Raw genomic sequence first — 21,905 nt, forward strand, 5'->3', positions numbered from 1 at the left:
CCTTGACTTTCCAAATCTATGCATCAAATAACTAACCAACTAAACCAATTATAAAACTTACTTGACATGTATTCCTTATGAAGTTTCTTTTTACTTGACCTATTTCCTATTTGGGCCTATTTTACATTGTAAGATGACTATTATACCCTTGTTGAACGTACTCTGTAAAATTAAAATTCTATATCAATTTTGTACAGTGCAAGTGTGTGCTGTGAAAGTGTAATCTATTTTGGAGAACTTTTAGTGAGGTGTGTGCAGTGAGAAAGAGTAGTGAATGTCTGACTTGGGTATTAAGTGCAGATGGTTCTCCTTTTATAATGCTGTAAATAAAAGGGAGCCAAAAATTTTCCCAAAATTTTGAATTGTAAATTAAGGGTTCATTTGCCATCGCTGTGGTTTTCTGTTTTTTGGTTTTTTTATTTTTTAAAAATATATTATATGTCACATAATGAATCAAAAATTATTTAGACTTATTAAAATCATGATAATTTTAAAAACTGACAATAGAAAAGTGGAAATACCTTTTTCTTGTTTCCTGTTTTTGGTTTTCAGTTTAAAAAAAAAAAAAAAAACTGAAAACAAAAAATGATGCCAAACAAGCTTTTAAACTTTTGGTTTAAATTTAACCAAAAAGTTGGAGGGAAAAAAATGATTCCCTTCATTTCTCACTCAGTTTACACGGTCTATTAAAGACTAGTGGGCCATTTAATTTCTAATTAAAGCATACCCCACATGAGAAAACCAACCCCTTTTGTTTTCTCTCTCCTCTCCTAAATAACTGTGCCAAAAACTAATGGATCATGTAAAAAAAAATAAAGGACAAGTTTTTTTATTTGTATGTATCAAAATCTGGATATAAGGGGGCCAAGGCTCGGGTAGGCCCCAATTAGTCTAAGGTGCACCCTTGTGCACCTTAGATAGGTGTAACAACGTAAAAAAAAAAATCAACACTACGCTCTACAAAATGAACATTTAGTAAAAAAATATGAACATGAAAAAAAATGAACATTTAATAACAGAAAATGAACACGTAAAAAAATGAACATTTAATACTTATAATGCATATGTTTCATAATCATATTATTTTTTATTTCTTCAAATTTTTATGTTCATAATTAATGCATTATATTCATAATAATATTTTATATGTTCACATATAATTTCAAATATTCATAATGTAAATATGTAGTGTTGTTCATGAAATATTAATTAAATCTATTTATGCATATGTTTTGTTTTGTTTTTTTTTTGAGGGAATCTGTTTATGCATATGTTGTCTTTCTTAAATGTTTATGTTCGTATATTTTTACGTATATGTTCACCTTTTAAATGCTTATATTCACTTTAAGAAAACCAATGCTTACGTTCATATTTTGAAATGTTATGTTCACTTTCTGAAATGCATAAGTTCATATTTTTTATGCCTATGTTCACTTTCTGAAAAGCTAATGTTCACATTTAAGTGAACCTATGCATATGTTCATATTTTGCATGATTATGTTCATTGATAAAAAATAAATGCAGAAAATCAGATAAAATTCAAATAATTATAATTAAGAAAATCATATACTACCTCCGTTAACATTTAGTTGCAACTTTGGAATGTTTTATGTCTCTCAAATAATACCCCAAAGTTGCAACTAAATTTAACGGAGGTATAACCTAATCAATCGAAGTTAATCACAAAGTCAACACATAAGAAATCAAAAATCACGCATTTTTATGTTTGTGTTCAGTTTCTGAAAAGCTAATGTTCATATTTTTTATGCCTATGTTCGTTTTCTAAAAAACTAATGTTCATATTGTGCTGTTGTTACACCTATTTCTAGGTGCATGAGTGTGCACCTAAGAATATGCAGGTAGGCCCCCCTAGATCTGCCTATGGATGTGATAGGCCCAAACAAAGCAATGCAATACCCACCATAAACTACGAGGCATTGTCAATAAGATAGTTGATTTGCTGTCAAGATAATTCCTATTCACTACACCCCCCTTTAGCCATTAATACCTACTCCCCCACCTGAAATTACCGTAAAACCCTTACCCCACTAACCACACCCCACTACCATACAATTACCTGCACTTACCCCCCCCCCCCCACTAACCACTGTAATTGAAAAAAAATCAAAAACATCATTTCGAAACCATTTCGATAAATTCTCTCTCATCAAAACAAAATACTCGCAAGAAACTCACTACAAATTGCTTCAAAATTAGTGCAAATTGCATCAAAACTTCTAAAAATGTTTGACATTCGAGATGAAGTTCTTCAATCGCAACTAGATTCCGAAAAAGAAGAGTAAGAATTTGTTCATTTTAGTAGAATTTTTAGTGTAAACCCTAGATTTTATATTTTAATCTGCGTTTTGATATTCTAAAACAAAATCTACTATAATTACACTTATTTTTGTGTAAAATAGACTAAAATCTACTATATTTGGTGGTATTTTTGAAGAAACGAAACAAAGAACACTTCGAAGGTTCCGTCGGAGAAGACGATTGCTGAACAAAATGTTCATTTTCATTTTGATAGATGTTCATTATGATATTAGTATATGATCATTTATATTCTTACCTTACATCTACTAGGGTTCATTCTTGAGAGAAGATTACCCTAATTGTGTTTATGATCTTTACATATTAATGAATGTTTACTGGTATTTTAACATGTGTTTATTTGAATGTAAAATACGTACATGTAATTCTCATATTGATAATATCCACATAGACTATAATAATACATGTTTAACTTCATATCAAATTATATGCTCATGAGCGTCATTTGAATATTATATTACATACATTTTAGCGCTAATATTGATAGTTGCTTATTCGAATTTGATACATAGATGTTCATTTAATTTGGATATGTGTATATTCACACATATATTAATGTATGTTCATTTACATGTCAAAAAATGTTCAAAAATAAATCACTTATTGTCACTTACATTATGGAGTTATATAATTAATTCTTAATCGATTTTAAATTTTTTTAAAAAAATGTATAAACAGTGATGACGATGATATTCCTATTCAATCAAGAGTGAATAAAATACAATTGATCCTCAACTCTTAAAAGATATAATTAATAACAAGTGTCCTTGTTGAAAAAGACATGTCTGTAATAGCAAGGTATGATAATCATTTATAATAGATTATATGTTCATTTTGACTTGATGTTTTTTATAAAAAAAAAAATTTCATACATATATATGTTTATGATTGTTCATTTAAGTATACAAAAATGTTCATTTTACTAACACTTTGATATAGATTCATTAGGTTCATGTAACATAATTGAAAGATATTGCTTATTTATATATATCTTCTTGAACATGTATTTTTGAAATTTGGTTAGAATATATATGTTAATGTTATTTGTGATAATTTGTTCATTTATATAAAACAGAATGTACATTTTTGTTGTACAGTACATTGCTCAATTGATGCTATTTGGATTAAACAAAAGGTAGAGGCAATATAGAAAAGGAGCAAGAAGATTTATGGAAGCTTAGATTACTAAAATATTTTTCTTTCGGATATTTGATCATTTACGGTTTTTTAAATGATCAAGTACATTAATAATCATATTGTTTTTATTTCATTAGTGCTTGTTATGTACATATATTGGAATGGAAATGTTCATTATTAAGAAGTCATATGTTCAATTATGTAACAGTTCTAACGAAATACAATAAAATGTTCATAACCAAAAAGACAAATGTTCAGTGTCAAAACAAAATATGCTCAGTTACATACTTCCTCTGTTCTTTTTTACTTGACCTGTTTCTTTTATCACGCTTGCCAATGCAAAACTTTAATGATCAATAACTTTAATTTTCCATAAGTAAAAATTATAAAAGGTGTATATTATGATAGTAGTTATTGAGACGAATCCAAAAAAATCATACATGAATATATTTTTCCTTACATATTATTCACAAAAGACGGTCAAAGGAGGGGTAGTGAATAGTGTAAAAGTCAAAGCGGGTCAAATAATAAAGAACGGAGGAAGTATCACTTATCAAAAAAAAAAAAAAAAAAAAATAAGCTCGAACGAATATATATTGTTTCAATCCAAATTCTTACTTATTATTATTTGCCAACCTATTCGCTACATTAGTGTCAAAAAAAGCTAAAACCTATCATACTTAGAAGATATATGTTGACTAGCTACCACGTTAAACACTTTAAACATCTCTTGGAACACTTGGAAGAACTTGAAAATTTCTTGGAACACTTGGACGAAATTGAACCTTTTTTCTTGGCACACTTAAAGAAACTTGGACATTACTTCGAGCACTTGAAGGAACTTGGCCGGCCTTTTCTTGGAGCACGCACTTGGAGAATACTAAACTCTTTCTTAAAAACATATTCATCGTACCTTTCATAAGCTTCTTGTTCACAATCAAAATTTTAAAAAAGTAACTCTACATAAGTTGCTTCTTCATATAGAATTTCATCACTAGCACCCACTACATAAGTTTTTACAAAAGAACATAATCAATAACAGATATATGCAAATACAAAACAATACATATATAAATGATCATTTAACAATATCGATTTGATCAAAATAATAAAATAAAACAAAGTACTAAATATTTAAAATATAATTTAACCAACTACAACAGAACATTAGTTTGAATCATAATGATCATTTAGAATTATGAAATTGATAAAAATTATAAAACTGCTAAAAAAAATAAAAACGTATATAAAAATATAATCAATTACAAAAAAAATCTACTAAATCACAATCAACAATCATTAAAGTGAAAACAGCAAACAAATCTGAATTATAAATCATACTCATCAAAATAAGAGACAAAATTAATTAAATTACAACTTCAATTCACTTGATTTATAACAGCAAACCAAATTGAACTAAAACAGAGGCTAAATTGATTATAAAAAAAACTTGAAAAATCAAATAAAATCAGCAAACAATTTAAAACAAAACAGCTAACAAAATTGAATCAAACAATCGACCAGCAAACATTAATTGAAATCAGAGACAAAACTGATCAAAATTGAACTTAAATAAAATTGAATAGTAACAGCAAACATTAATCGAAATTATGAAACAACTCACGCTGATCAACGAATGAATCAAGATCGACCAGAAGTAGGAAAATTAACTTCACAATCACGATTTCGGCAATCGAAGAATGTAGCACTTCATTACGAAAAATAACTTCACAATCACAATCAAATTCGGCAATCGAAGAATGCAACACTTCATTATCACAATCAATGATTCATCCATGAATAAGAGGGGGAAAACGTGATTGAAAGTGAAATAATGTTGAAAAAGAGAGAGAAAATGCAAAAAAAAAAAAAAAAAATAACGAATGAAAAATAGAAAAATAGGTTTTGAATCATATATATAAATGACTTGAGAAATAAGAAAAGAAAATAATAAGAAAAAGGGGAAAAAAAAAAACCAGAAACAGAGTAAACGACGTAGTGCAATGGGGGAGTAGGCACCATTGACTATAGGGGGTTGTAGGTAAAAATTTTCACTGTCAAGAGGCTTATACCAATTACAGTTAAACTTGTAAAGCCTAATACGAATTATAGGAAGTAATTAGCATCTAGCTAGAGTATTCATATTTAGTTGTACATGATTGAATTAATAATAACATAATATAGACATATAGTATATACATACCTTTAATTTGCTATTGATATCTAATTTAATTGGCTGCTAAAAGGTACATAATCAATTGATTAATCGGAGAAAGGAATGTTGCATATTTCATGAACATTTTGTCAACATAAACAATAGATCTAATAGAAATTAGAGGTCATAATTAGACATTCAAACAAAATTATGCTTATATATTTAGTAATGCATAGATTTCAACAACACCATGAAAATAAAATATAATTAAAGTAGGAGTTAGCTGTACAAAGGTTACTCCCTCGGTGTTTTGATAAGTGTTACACTTTTTTTTTTTTTTTTTTTTTTTTGCCAAAAAACTACATTTAAATACGTATTATATCTCTCTCCTCTCATGGTCCCCACCTAAAATCCCAAACCCACTACCACTATTTTTTTTATTATATATTTCCTCTCACATTCATTACTTTTTAATAAACTATTAATCCAACTATCTTTCTTTTACAATTTTTTAATACTTCAATTACCCCACTTACCTCTTATTTTATTTAAGCCAATTAAATTGTCTAAAACAATGTGGCGGTCAAATTGTAACACTTATTAAAACACATAGGGAGTAACGAAAATCAATCACAGATTCATATAATTAATAATTGATTTAAACAATTAGAGTATTGTACAAATTAGAATATGAGTACTCGTACAACATAATATTGCAACCACGAAACCGACTCGAAAAATATCCGATTCAGATTTGGACTCGTGTGACCATAACAATTTAGTAGGACTCAACTATAAAAATTGACCCGACCCGATCCGACCTCATCAGACCCGATCAGATCATCCGAATTGACACCTCTAAGGGCCTGTTCTGATTTACTAAACTGAGGTGAACTGAACTGAACTGATTGAAGTTGAACTGAACTGAACTTAACTACATTGAACTGAATATAGCTGAAATGAATTGAACTGAACTGAATAGAATATTTTATGAGAGAAGGAAATTAGGAGCTGAACTAAACTGAACTGAACTGATTGGAGCTGAACTGAACTGAAATTAAGCTGAAGAGAATAGGCCCATACAAAACATGTGGTAATTTTACTTAATATTCATGAAAAATTCATAAGAATTGTAAACATGCATGAGAATAAATTAGTAAGTTAAAGTAATTGACCATGACTCTATATATATCTATACTATTGAACTCTAAAATCGTTAAGCAATTTATATCGAGAGATGCTAATATGTCTAGGAAATAATTTTTCCATATGAGCCAATAACTCAGGAACAAAAGTAATATGGAGATATGAACATGATTAATACTTACAGAACTATGTCGACAATATGCGAATTTCTTAGTAGCCTCCTTAAATAAATTGTCTTGTAATGAATTGCTTTATTAATTTGTTTAGTTGGCTAGAGTTTGATGCTGATAACATGTTATGAAATAAAGAGAATAGGAGAGAAATTGGAGAGATAATTGATCAATCTATTATTCCTGACATCCTGCATCCACATAATATATTATAACATTACCAAAGATAATAAGAATTTTTACAATTTACCACTGAGAAAATTAAAAAATATATTATTATTAAAGAGAATTTCCCTTAACTATTTAATGAAATAAGATTATAATTGGAATAAATTTTTGTGAAAAAAAAACAGAAATTAAAGGTTACCATTGAGAATTTCGCAAAATAGTATTATCAACATTTTTTTAACGTTATTAAACGAAATACTCAAGTCAATTGTTAAAGTGGAGAAATATTGGAGAAAACGGCTTGGCCTTCTGTATTATATTAATCACAAATATATATTCAATACAATAAAATACCTAACTTGCCTAAAACTCCTAAGAAGATAAACTTTCCAAATATGCAATATTAACATAAATATAAACCAAACTCTAATATCAATATTAAAATACACCACGTGTAACAAAATAGAGTTTCTTTAAAGAACACACGATTATGACTCGAGTAGATGGTTCATGATTTTTTGAGATAGTCAACTTTCGTACTTGTGCTAATTAAAAGGTGGATTAGTGGACTTGCTAATCATAAGGTGGATTAGTGGGGTTGCTAACAAAGCAATAGGATTCACCTATGTCTAATATTATAAGCATGAATAAAGCAAATAAACTAAACTTTAGGTCGAGTAAAATACTCCTAGATGAATCATGTCTAGGTTCATATTCAGAATGTTATACGTTTGCAACGATGTCATCAAGCTTTTTTTTTTTTTTTTTTTTTCTTTTGAATGACATGTCATCAAACTTCATTATATTGAGTTAGTTTATTTAATTTGACCCCATTGTATCGCCCCAAAGAATGATAGATTTGCCTTTACATTCTCAAGTACATTGGTCGTTCATAAAAGTTTTTTTCATCTTGACTTTACAAGTTTATCAATCCAAAAAGTGAACTTATTATCAACATGAAATAAGTGAATAAATATTTTTAGTTGCATATTAGTATAATATGTAAATCAAATAAAATCAAATATGATTATTATGTTATTATTATGAGTAATTAAGAAGATTATTTATAAATAGTGTTAATATTCCAAGGGCATGTTCTTTTCACCTTTTAAAAAAAAGTTTTAAATTTAATTAATAAGTTCAGATAAATTTTAATAAGCTGCTACTACATACATCCGTTTCAATTTATTTGTAATGATGTGACATTTACCAAATTTGATCTAGGTAAAGTTCGTTTATATATGGTAAATGGAGAGAGAAAATTAAAGTTATATGCTATGAGAAGAGGGATATTAAGATATGACAACTAAGAATAGAATCAAAATATTTATTGCAAATAATTTGCAATATCCATTTATTATGGTAAATGTTGCAAATAAATTGAAATGAGAGTAGTATTATAGTTTAATCCAGTCTAGGAAGTTTTAATATTTTAATAAGGTCTAATAAGGTTTTTTTTATTTTTTATTTTTTTTATTATTTTTATTATTACGATCCCGCTAACGAACTCCCTCGAAGTGTTAGATAAGCATTTAAAAATATTACCTAAAGTGGTATTAATTTGGGAATTCATGACAAAATCACGCGTCGATTGGTGTAATTAATGTTCATTTTAATTTAATCTTTCTACTTTTACTTAACTTATCCAACGCCCTCGGGCCTTCGTTAGCTTTTGCCATTTTATTATAACAATTTAAAAAATTCTTTTTCAATACAAAATGCTATATATTTCACCCTATTCAAAATAGTGTTTATCATAAGATAGATTCGATTTGATAGTTTTGGATTATAATAGATAGTTAGATTTATTTTTATTAATTTAACAGATTAAAATAGATTAGTTAATTATATTTCAAAAAGGGATGTGCACAAAGTCTTATATGTGGTTGACCATACCGTGTGGCATGGATTACTTCCTTAGTATAATAGGGGTTACTTGGTCAATGTTAAAGGGGTTACTTCATCAGTGTTATAGAGTTACTCAATTAGTGTTATAAGGTTTACTTGGTCAGTATAATATGGGTTACTTTGTTCTTTTATATGTGGCTACACGGTGTGGCTAGACACACACAAGACGGGCCAAAAAACGTGTCAACATTAGAGACTTGTTCTTCTACTCAAATACACTACTCTATTTCAATGCGGAATTTAATTAGTATTAGTATTAGGAAAGCAATTATATATTGGTTTGAACCTCCCTGAATTAATCCTTGAATCAGATTGCAAACTCCCTGAAGTAATCCTTGAATCAGATTGCAAACCTCCCTGAAGTAATTCTTGAATCAGATTGTGCAAAGGCGCCAAGAAAAATGCTACTTTAGATATTGTGCCTGCTAGGGGATATTCTTGAAGAAGGGATATCCTTATTTTGTGTACTAATTCTCTTGCGAAGCTAGTCCCTTTCGAAGTTGAACAGGTTTGGGAAAATCATTATCCTCAAGGTCGCTCCATATGTTTTGATAGACTCTTTATCCCTTATTAATCAAAGTTATAGCTTTCTTGAAAATAATAATAAGGGATTCTCCAAATGGTACCATTGAGCTATTGGCATTTCCAAATGATACCTTTATTTTTTCTTCCTTCCAATTGGTGCCACTCAACTTTTATACTAATCAAATCAGTAAAATTGCTGTTATTAAAACATTAAGTATAATTAAGGATTGATTTGATGTTAACAGTAAACTTGCAATTAACTTTTAGGGGGCATTTGATTCGCAAAGTGGTATGAGTTTGGAATAAGGAATGGGGTTAAGATCGATGGTATCAGGTTGGAACTTGATACTTAATACCATGTATTTGGTTTAATTTTGGAATAGTTACTCTCACTATTTCCTCTTATTTGACACCTAAGGGAATGCAATGATGGGTCAAACCCATATTACCCCCCCAAGGTTTCTAAACCTCATACCTACCTCATGAGTTTAAGCTATGGATTTAAAATTTATATTTTTGTCAACCAAATATTTATATGATTATATGGTATGAATTTTAGTCATTATAAACCCATACCTTATACCTATATTCCGCGAACCAAACGTCCCTTATAGAGCTTGGTTGATTTAATGTCTTGAAGTTTCCTTTGAGGATGAAAATGGATGGACATTTATCGTTTAATTTGAAAAAAAGAACTGTCTCAACCTCATACAAATCTCAATCACAAAGAATATACTTTCTCCGTTCCCTTCTGATAGTCTCTTATGGACATTTTTTACGGGAATTAATAAACACAAATAAGAATAATAAAAGTACATTGAAAAAGTAAATTGACATTGGGTATGCAAAAAAATAGAGAGGGAAAGTAAAAATGTCATTGGGAAAACAAAATTAACACGGGAAAGTTAAATTTGCACAAATTTTGTTGCAAATTGGAGGGAATTTTGGTAAAAATTAATATTAATGGTTGTTGGAAAGAGCAAATGGAATGAACATTTTGGGACTAATGCCCATAAGGGACTATCAAAAGGGGACGGAGGGAGTAATAGACCTGTGAAGGGCAGGGGAGTTATTTTAATTAAAAAAAAATAAGAATAAAAGAATTCGAAATCCAATGTAATCTCTGTAATCGGAAAACATTTATATCATTTATGATATCATTCCACTTAAAGTTTGTGTTGTCTAAACAATAGTTTGTGCTATTCTAGTCAATTTTAACTACATGAAAAAGACAAAATAATGTAAATAAGGGTATATATACTTAATGGTTTTTTGTGGGAGATAAATACAACAGAGAATTAGTATAAGTATGGTTACTTGGTTAGTTAATAGTTAGTGAGAAAAACAATAAAGAATTAGTGTATGTATGTAGGGTTGTAAATGAGCCGATACGTTTGTGAACAACACGCGAACAAACTCGGTCAAAGCTCGTTTATTTATTATTGAACGAGCCTGAACAAAAAATTGAGGCTAGTTAAGTAAACGAGCCCAGCTCAAACACCTCCGTGCTCGACTCGTTAATGTTCTCAAACACTCGTTCATATGATCGTTCATATGCTCGTTCATAACTCGTTCAAGCACGAAACAATTAGTTTCATTGTTTTAATTATTCCCAAAAAAAAGTATAATTTTAATTAATATGGAATCAATTTTTTTTTAAAAGTACAATTTTAATATGGAACCAAATCAATTACTGTATAAAATCAATTACTTTACTGTACAATTATGGAATCAATTACCGTATATAATCAATTAGCCATGTTGATAATATCATATAATATTATTATTTTTAAGAAAGTGAATAGCAGATTGCTTAAATTTCTACTTGAAAATATCAATTACTGCCTATCTATGATGAATCAAACGACTATATGTTAGTGTTTTTTCAACTAATACAGTGATTATCTCTAGATTTTTCTTCATATCAATTTTTTTCCATTATAATTGTATTTCAAATTTTCAATCTCAAATATGTACGTGGTGTTAGTGGGAGAAATTAAAATAAATAAATAAATAAATAAATAATGGTATTCCCATTTTAAAATAGAAACTTGAAAAGTGATGCAATGATTCCACCTGTATTTTTTTAAGTGTTATAATTACCAAATGCATTCATGCTTTTTTTAACTGTTACACTTCTTTTAATATTAGCAAAATACAACAGTCGTAATTAAATGTGTGTTGTAACCGTAAAGTAAAGAAATGGAAAAAAAAATTTAATTTGTTAACAGTGATATTTAATTCCATGGCCTCATATTCAAAAAAGATGAGCTTTAACCACCACTCTAATGACACAACTTTTAACAATAAAGTCATATTAAAAAGTGTTATTCATGTTAATAAATTATGTAATTTTAATTGTCAACTAATGTGTATATATCAACAACAATACTGTTACAAAATTGATCTTATTTCTATCATTTACTCATTCATAATTCTTATATATAAGTTATGTATTTAAAAATATGTAACCTAAAAATTCATAGAAATTTTAAAGGTTCTATTAAATACAAAATACGTTTACTTTATTACGGAATTCTTTATGACATCTGAAGAATAAAATCATTTTAACAAATAAATTAAAAATTTGTAAAATTTAGGTTAATGCAAATTGAATAATGTATTTTGATGTTCAATAATATTATCAAAAACAATTGATATTATTTTTAATAAAACAATGAATTGAAATAAGGCATTGTCCTGGCCAAAAACTAGTTATTCATTATTTTTCACCAAACTATCTTTCTTTTACAATTTCTTAGGCTACAATACCCTGCTTAACTCTTATTTTATTAAGTCACTAGATTAAAATCCCGTGCAATCCACGGTTGTTAATAAATATTTTTTGACAATAGTAGTATAAAATATTCCGTATAAAGTTATGAAAGATGTGCAAAAATATTTCATTTATGTATATATAGAATATGATTGTTAAAGTGGAAAGAAAATATCATAATGTATACTTAGTTTACTTAAAGATTTTACAAAAAAAAAAAAAAAAAAAAAAAAAGCGAAAGTGGCGGGAAATTTTTTTACCAAGTAATGACAAGTGCCATTAGTTATTCGCTTTTAGTATAAGTTAATAGAAGATTCAATTGTTTAAAACTATGTGTCGGTTAAAGTGTAACACTAAAAAACACGAGGGAGTGTACATTTGTGCTTTAAAAAAAGTACTGTGTATAACTTTTTGGAAATTTTGACTTTTACCACCAAAAAAAATCAAAAAATTGTTTTTTACCACCAAAACTTCTAAAACTTTTATTTTGATTTTTTTGGTGGTAAAAGTAAAAAATGCAGTATATGATTATAGAATAAAACTTTAAAAATGTAGAAAGTTACCTGGCCAAAACCATTCAAAACCAGTTTGATGTGGGATGGGTTGGAAAATTTTTTATATATCCATCCAATTTGAATTTGATCCTAACATCATCAATCTGATCTAGCTTTTGTACCGTGATATTATATGTCGTATTGTATTATATTATGCAAGGAATAGTGAATCACAATCTTAACATCAACGTATTCAAATCTTAAGTTTAAAATTTTCAGGGTTCGATTCGGTTTAGGATTGTGATGAACAACCCTTGGTTCTTTGCTAGGTGCTTAACTAGATTACCCTTAAAAAATAGTAATTGTAAAGCAACAGAAATCTTTAGGGTTGCATACTTGCATGACATTAGGGGATGAATATTGCCCGTAATCTGGTCCCAATACAAAGACAAGAGTACTAGGTATGTTAGTCAATAAAATCCCTATTTAAAAAGTAATTGTACTATAAATAGGTAACTTTTTTGTTGCATCTGTATTTTTGTAAAAAAATATGCCACTAAATTCTTCATTACTTTTTGTACAAACTTTAATTTTTGTGGATGCTAATAAGTGGGAACATTGTTACCTCATTTTTCCTTTATGACTCTCTATACATTAAAAACAACCTGATTTATATCTAATTTTAAATCACACTATTACAATAGGAATTCTATACCATTTACCCAACTTACCATTACATTTCTCTTAAAATTCTTAGAGTAAAATGTCACATTATTTATCTTAGACAATTTCTTCTATAACTTTATTTTTCTAGAACCTATATACTCCATTTTAATACTCAATTTATTCCCATAAAAGTTAAAAATCATCACATGAGAGTCAGAGAGATTTGGAAAGAGATTTAAAAGTGCAAATTAAAGGAAAAAAAAGTGTAATACACTAATCTTCAACAGGTTCATTGAACCAGGACAATAAATCATGAATAGGTTTACATTTTACAATTTCTCCATCATTTTTCTCTTGCATTAAACAACTAAACATAGGTTTACATTTTACTATGCCAAATCTCAAAATGAATCCTCTCTAATTCTTTTCCTTCGATTTTCATCTTCAGATTAAAACACGTGATAAAAAGACCAAAACCACCCTACTCACCCGTGTCATGCAATCACAACCGTCCATCTACAAACCAAACCATCTAGTCCCTCCAAAGGATCCGATTTATTACAATGTAACAATTTTTTTGGCATATAAATTTTTGTTTTTCTTTTTCCTAGGATATTAACCAAATAATAATTTCTATTCCACTTACATTTCCAGACTTACAGGTGCCGTCAAGTGTGCTCACATTTGGAGGTACAAAAAAAGGTGCCATTTTTTAGTCTTTCTTTTTTTTTTCTTTTTTTTTTAAAAAATTTTTTTAAAAAAATTTAAGAATCATAAGTTATTTTTGTAATTAATTTAATTTATTTTGGGAAGAAGAGAACTTTTAGGAAGTCATGGAAAAGATCAAATGAACCCCCACTATTAATGGTTTGAATGAAAAGCATATAATATGAATCATGTAATGCAGGTGTGCTTGTCACTTTCCTTAAATTTATTTTACAAAATTTGCACTTTTCTTTATTCTCCCATCAAACTAGCTTCTTACTGGAGTAACAACCCCCCATTTGTAGCTAAGAACTTATGCTAATTTTGGCTAATTAAATCTTAACCTTTTGCTTAGAAATTCCTACTTTTGGCTGTTGATTTGATTGTTACTTAACCCAATAGTGTTGTCTTTATTATTGTGTCGAGGTAGATTCTTAATTGTATAAGACGGGTGTATACAATAATTTCACTTAAGTCGTCCCCTTAGTCATCATGTCCTTGAGTCGCCCTTTTCATGTGCATAAAAATTACCCGTCTTATGTAAATAAAACAGTAAAAGTCGTATTAATCACACCGGATTAGCTAGAAACTTATTTAGGTGATTGGTTATGTATGATAATGATGTTTTTAGTATCTCACCTTACTCATGCAATTGCATTTACCTAATACTAAAACTTTACCAATAGTTCCATTATCAACCAATAACATATACCACATTAATTAATTGCAATTAAGGAAGGAAATCTCTTGTCATTGTTTCATTTTCAACCAATAACATATACCACATTAATTAATTGCAATTTATGAAGGAAATCTTATGTCATTGTCTACATAATGTCAGTCGATTTCCTCATTTTCTCCGTTACCACTTGCGAGATGGTATTGACCTTACATATTTACAGTTTTACACACGAATTCATTACTATTCTCACGATTTATGACGGCCTACCTAAGTGGCTATCAAAATATCGCCACAAACTTGTACCACATTAATCAATTGAGATATCACCACACCAATTTAAAATTTACCCGGGAATCGATCATTCGACAACTCCGACCCACGGGGTTGGTGCAACATTCCTTGCCATAATTTGGCTTCTTTAAGGTCATTGTAAAAACAACAGTAGAAACCTATTAACACACACAAAAAAAAAAAAAAAAAAAAAAAAAAAAAAAAAATCATAGTTTTACAGCAAAATTGTCTCAGTGATTGCATATGTCATTACAGATGGCGTTTGTGGGGTGCAGAAACTTCCTTTTATGGGGAAGGTTGTATCTGTATTCTGTAACATGTATTGACTTACAATTTATTAAAGTTTGATGTGCTTCAATGAATTCAAACTTGTTAACTCAACTAATCTGATTGTTAGTTTGATACAATGACAACCTTACAATATGGGTCAAGTCAACTATCTAAAAATGAAAAGTGTCTACACATTGAAATGTATGTACATACTCGTATACTCGTAGTTCAGCTGGATCATCAGTAGAGAAATTGTTCTTGCATGATTTGAAAATATTTTAGTGATCGGAACTGTTGCCTCGAGTTATTCTGTTATAACTAGTACTGTTAAGATAGGGCATGAAGCACCCCCAACAACTTCACCTACATGTTTAGGTCAACACCACCCCTTCTTGATCTAAAATGAGCTTAAATGCTAAGCAATCGAGAATATGTTAACCAATTACAGTAATGTCCGGTTCTTACTAAATTAGAAAGTGTGTACAATCAATTATTAAGTTCAGAATTTTTTATCCTCCTACCGCGATTTTTTTTTTTTCAATGTTACATTTTTCTGATCCACCCATTTTTTTAATTTTGAAAATTCTTCAAGCCAAAATGTAGACTTTTGACTTGTTATTCCTTTGACAGAACTTATAAAGCTCTGAGACCCTCTTGATATTTTGCAATTTGTAGCATACTCCAATCAATCACTTTCTCCAGCTTAGCTGAATTTCTTTGTTTTCTTGTTATCTTCTTGTACTTATTTCCCTTCTTTTTCTCTCTTTTAACATACTTTTCATACTAATATTCTTAAGCAACTCTTGTACTATGAATGTTACATGCTACAGATTTAAATTGCATTAGCACCACCCTTTTTTGTTGTTCTCCCAAACACTTCAATGGCCAATCTTCCAACTAATGGAGAGGCCGATACCAAAGAGATCGATATGGCTAGCCTGCCATCCTCTAAGCGTCATAGCCAAAACCCGGACTTAGGTCACCACAAAGTCGGTGTTCCATCTAAGCAGAACTTGTTTAAGGAGTTCACATACACCGTGAAAGAAACATTCTTTGCTGATGATCCTTTACGACATTTCAAAGATCAGTCTAAGTCCCGGAAGTTCATTCTTGGTCTTCATGCTGTCTTCCCTATACTTGACTGGGGCCGAGGTTATAATCTCAAGAAGTTTAGAGGTGACCTCATTTCTGGCCTCACTATTGCCAGTCTCTGCATCCCTCAGGTATGCAAAAATATTCATTTTGTGTACCTCATTGTTTAAGAATGATATCTCAGTGTAACTTTGTATGTGTGACAATAATCTTGATTTTCCGGTGTATGTAACAGGATATTGGATATTCGAAACTTGCAAACCTCGACCCTGAGTATGGACTATGTATGCTCTACTACTACTACTACGACTACTACTACTATAGTTTTTGTTTAGGACTGTAATTAGTATCATATCATGTGATATTTATTTATCTATTACTTATACCCTGTTGTTAATATGCTGTAAACTAATGCAGACTCCAGCTTTGTACCCCCATTGATATATGCTTGCATGGGTAGTTCAAGAGATATCGCCATTGGACCGGTGGCTGTTGTTTCTCTGTTACTAGGGACTCTGATTCAGAATGAAATCGATCCTACAAAAAATCCCGTGGAGTATAGAAGGCTTGCATTCACTGCAACATTTTTTGCAGGGATCACTCAAATGACCCTCGGATTTTTCAGGTCTGATATAACTCTTGTGTAATTTATTGATATTATTTTTGTACATATAACTAGTGTAACACATAATTCACCATTTTAACATGTCATCAGATTAGGATTCTTAATCGACTTCCTATCCCACGCGGCCATTGTTGGTTTCATGGGTGGAGCTGCAATTACAATCGCGTTACAACAGCTTAAAGGATTTCTTGGGATCAAGGGCAAGCACTTCACAAAGAAATCAGATATAATTTCTGTCTTAAAGTCTGTTTTCGGGACCATCCATCACGGGGTAAATACCAAGTTATTCTTTTACATACTGCTATACAAGTAGTCTATCTAATTGACTAACTATTCCTATTTTTCGCTACTTGAAGTGGAACTGGCAGACGATACTGATAGGATCAGTCTTTCTAGCCTTCCTTCTTTTCGCTAAGATGATCGTGAGAACTACACTTGATTCAATTCTAGTTGTTGTCTTTCTCTATTTCGTAGTAAGATTTTCTTGACTTTGATCAAATCTAATATTCAGGGAAAGAAGAACAAGACACTGTTTTGGGTGCCAGCAATTGCTCCATTAATCTCAGTCATTCTATCCACTTTTTTCGTGTTTATAACTCATGCAGAAAAGAAAGGAGTAGCAATTGTATGACACCTTTCCTCTCTTATTTCTTGTGACATACAGAAAAGAGCGGGAATTTTTAATTGTTTTGAAATAATAATTCGAATCATGTTATTTCGTATGTAGGTGAATCACATAGAGAAAGGACTTAACCCATCATCGGTGCATCTATTATATTTATCAGGAGATAATCTTCTGAGAGGTTTCAAAATTGGCTCTGTTGCTGGTATGATAGCACTAACTGTAAGTCATCCTCCTTAATGCACAGGTCATTTATCTTGTTCTCGTATTTTTCGAGTAAAAATTGTCAACAATTACCTTATAGGTAGCTCTTTCTAACATTAATGATGTACTTAAATTTGTCAAATCCGCAATACTTTGTCTTCAACTGATCATCATAGGACTCAACATTGCCTATGAGAATAACCATCATTTTCGCCTTTGATTGACAATTTGGTGAATATTGGATGGTGAAATTACGTTATATTAAGCTTTCAGATCACTTTGATCTAAGAAAATGTCAAATTGAATTAAATAAAAAATTATTTTTAGTTGTTTTTCGAAAAGTTGTATACATAAGGTGTTTCAAGCAATGTCCTTTTATTAATATTTGTTGAAAGAATTCCTTGTGACAATTTTTTCTTACAGGAAGCCACAGCAATAGGAAGAACATTTGCAGCTATGAAGGACTACCAACTAGATGGAAACAAAGAAATGGTAGCTTTAGGGGTGATGAATGTTGTCGGATCAATGACTTCCTGTTATGTTGCCACTGGTAATTACATGAATGCTTAAACTTTGAAACTAACAGAATTTATAAAATTATAAGATCAGTTAAATTCTGATATTTTTAAAATTTTGATGATAAGTGTCATCTGATATTTATATGCTTATGTCTTGCAGGATCCTTCTCTCGATCTGCAGTGAATTACATGGCAGGCTGTCAAACTGCAGTCTCTAACATCGTTATGTCGTTCATCGTGTTTCTAACTCTGTTGTTTATAACACCACTTTTTAAGTACACCCCAAATGCCATTCTTGCTTCCATCATCATATCTGCCGTCATCAACCTTATTGATTACGAGGCTGCTATTCTTATATGGAAGATTGATAAATTCGACTTTGTTGCTTGTATGGGTGCCTTTTTTGGTGTGATATTCGCATCTGTTGAGATTGGTCTTTTGATCGCGGTATGGGTTCTTAAAGATTTTCTGCTTTTTTTACTCTGTTAGCTTCTGTTGCGAGTTTTATTGCTAAATTAATTTAGATGTACAGGTAGTTATATCCTTTGCGAAAATCCTCTTGCAAGTTACTAGGCCAAGGACTGCTCTCCTGGGAAATCTCCCAGGTACGACAATTTACAGAAATCTTCAGCAGTATCCTGAAGCAGCTGATGTTCCCGGTATATTGGTTATTAGAGTTGATTCGGCTATCTACTTCTCCAACTCAAATTACATAAAGGAGAGGTAATTTTTGAATTATATTCTCTGTTTTTATGATTTTGTTTAGATATTTTTGCTTGATTCTTCCTTGCCAAAAATAACTTAAAAAATCATTAAGGTTGATAAAAACTATACGTCGTGTTACCCTAATCCAAAAGTCCTTACAATTTTCATTAGAATAATAGCTAAAGGAACAAGCACATTAAAAAAAAAAAAAAGAACTTTACATCATCCTTTTTGAGCTTTACACATTAAGAGTATATAACTATTTGATTTATTTCTTTATCTTTTGTATTCCTTTTTTTTTTTATCTTCTATTGAAATAGACTAATCATTCTACGACATGCAATCAGAATAATATCTGAAGTAAGAATTTCATAACATGAACATATTCCACAGGAAAGGCTGAATAGTCTTATCATCAAAATTTTCGAGTCTGACATCTTTGGTCTCAAATTAACTTCTGATACCATCTGTACAGGAGTTGAAATTTGAGGCAGAGTAGTCTGATTTCTCAAAGATTTATGTCTGGTTTTTGTGTTGCAGGATACTGAGATGGCTAGTCGACGAGGAAGAGAAGAGGAAAAAGCTGTACAGAACGAGGATACAGTTCCTAATCGTAGAGATGTCACGTAAGTTATTTAGAATGTCGATTTATAGAAGATTGATCACTGCAAATGAACTTTTAACTCAGAAAATAACTTTTTGTTCATGGGTTGATGCAGCTGTCACTGACATTGATACCAGTGGCATCCATGCTTTAGAAGAGTTGCACAAAAGTCTAGAGAAAAGAAATGTTCAGGTAAACAACTGTAACTTAGCTGAACCTGAACAAATTCAGTCATCATTTAAGTACGAGCTGAGCTTTACTTGATCTGAATGACTCGTTTACTACCTCTACTTGTGACATAGTCGTCTAGATATGTGTTAGAGAATATAACAAGTCATCCATATAAATTTGTACTAGCCGAATTTGTTACTAAAGTACGCTGACATGCTTCTTTGGCATTCTGTTTATGCAGCTTGCTTTAGCAAATCCAGGACCAGTTGTAATCGAGAAGCTACATGCATCTGATTTTACATCCTTAATAGGGGAAAATAACATCTATCTAACAGTCGCGCATGCTGTTCATTCATGTTCTCCAAGAGTAATCGAAGAGGCTTGATTATATGAGAACCGGGATTTCTAAAAGTTGTATGGGGTTGATTCGACTTGAATGTATGTATGAGTTTGTGTCATTGTGTGTATGTTTAATCAGTATAAAGTTATGATTACGTGGTAATAAGCTGGGTAATTATATTGTTGGTTCATCATCCACTTACCTCTATTCAGAGTTCTAAGCAGAGGAATTCAACAAGTATGTTTGAATGCATCATACAAATTAAACAACCCCTTAGCTTATAGGGTAATGTTGTGTGTGTACAGGAATGTATATGAATATGATATAAGAAAATGTTGATCCATTTTCTAATGTAATGAGATGGTTAGCAATTTGTTATTTCATGTGTTTTTGTCTAGAGTTGAATATTTAATCTATGATTACTTTAGGTCTTTTAGTACATGGACCATATATGCAATTTACTTATATAATCGAACAAAAAAAAAAAAAAATCCTTAGGAACCGGTGACTCGGTGAGAATTGAGAACCATTTAGTTCATGATTTTATATGGCTCTTACAAACATTATAAAATGCCCGATTATCATTCCAATTTAGTTTTTCTTCTTCATATGTACTCCTAATGAATTTTTGAGTACCATTCTTCCAAACTTTAATCAACTAAACTAGCTGATCATCCATATAAATAGAACCTTTTTAAGTCTCAATAAAAACATTTGCTTTCTTATTTTACTATGCAAAAACGTCTATGTCGCATACCACTTGTTTGAAAAACAAATAGTGTACGTTGGAAGACCTTTAAGGGTCAACCAAAAAAATTGCACCTTTGAACTTGTCGATAGGTAAATTTGATGTGACAATAATCAATACACAAACTTTTAAAAAAATCGGGTGTACAATAATTATTGTACATCCATTATAAAGATAGCTTAAAGTGATTAAAAGTTACCTCTAAAATGAATAAAAGTTACCCCAATATGAGTAAAAGTAACCCAATTCAAATAAAAATTATCTACACTTTATTAGAAAAGAATCACATTTTAAATGACTAAAAATCAATTATTAGTGATTGAATGTAATTAAATTACCTTTATAAAACTTTTCTTTTTGTCTATTTATATAAAAATTGTATTATGTTTAAAGTTACCCAAAAACAGGCAAAAAGTTACCCTAAAATTAGCTAAAAGTTACCCTTATACTGCTCGATGTACACTAATATTAGTGTAAACCGGATGTATACAAAAGTTTTTGTGATCAATATGACATAATGACATGGTTTTAAATCTAAAATCTCTTCACTTGAGAAACCCTAACTGATACAAGTACTATTTTTAACGGTAAAAAGTTATCGAGTAAAAACGTTTGAACGGGTGATGCTAAATTTTACGTATTAATTTTTTTTATCATTTCGTATAAACTACACTATTTTCGTTTCAGAATTATCACAATAGTTTGACTGACACACATGTCAATGCACAACTTTTACCATTATTATTTGCAATTGTATATTAGTGATAAGTAGAAAAAGTTGATATAATGAAAATACACATAAAGATTAAACCAATAACATTATACCTGACAACATTTAACTTTTAT

General features: G+C 30.0%; 1 protein-coding gene across 1 annotated transcript; it reads left to right on the forward strand.

Annotated features, from left to right (window-relative positions):
- Positions 1–16,097: 16,097 nt before the first annotated feature.
- Positions 16,098–20,733, forward strand: LOC145615221 (sulfate transporter 1.2-like). The gene is made up of 13 exons (XM_081670288.1): positions 16,098–16,653; positions 16,758–16,806; positions 16,940–17,147; positions 17,238–17,418; positions 17,504–17,569; positions 17,659–17,772; positions 17,875–17,991; positions 18,397–18,523; positions 18,652–18,938; positions 19,024–19,214; positions 19,737–19,822; positions 19,916–19,992; positions 20,213–20,733. Exons 1-13 carry the CDS (start codon positions 16,312–16,314, stop codon positions 20,354–20,356), a joined length of 1,989 nt encoding a protein of 662 aa, XP_081526414.1. The 5' UTR covers positions 16,098–16,311; the 3' UTR covers positions 20,357–20,733.
- Positions 20,734–21,905: the final 1,172 nt, after the last annotated feature.

This window comes from Chenopodium album, chromosome 25, assembly GCF_948465745.1.
Source record: "Chenopodium album chromosome 25, dcCheAlbu1.1, whole genome shotgun sequence".
NCBI classification, from domain to species: domain Eukaryota; kingdom Viridiplantae; phylum Streptophyta; class Magnoliopsida; order Caryophyllales; family Amaranthaceae; genus Chenopodium; species Chenopodium album.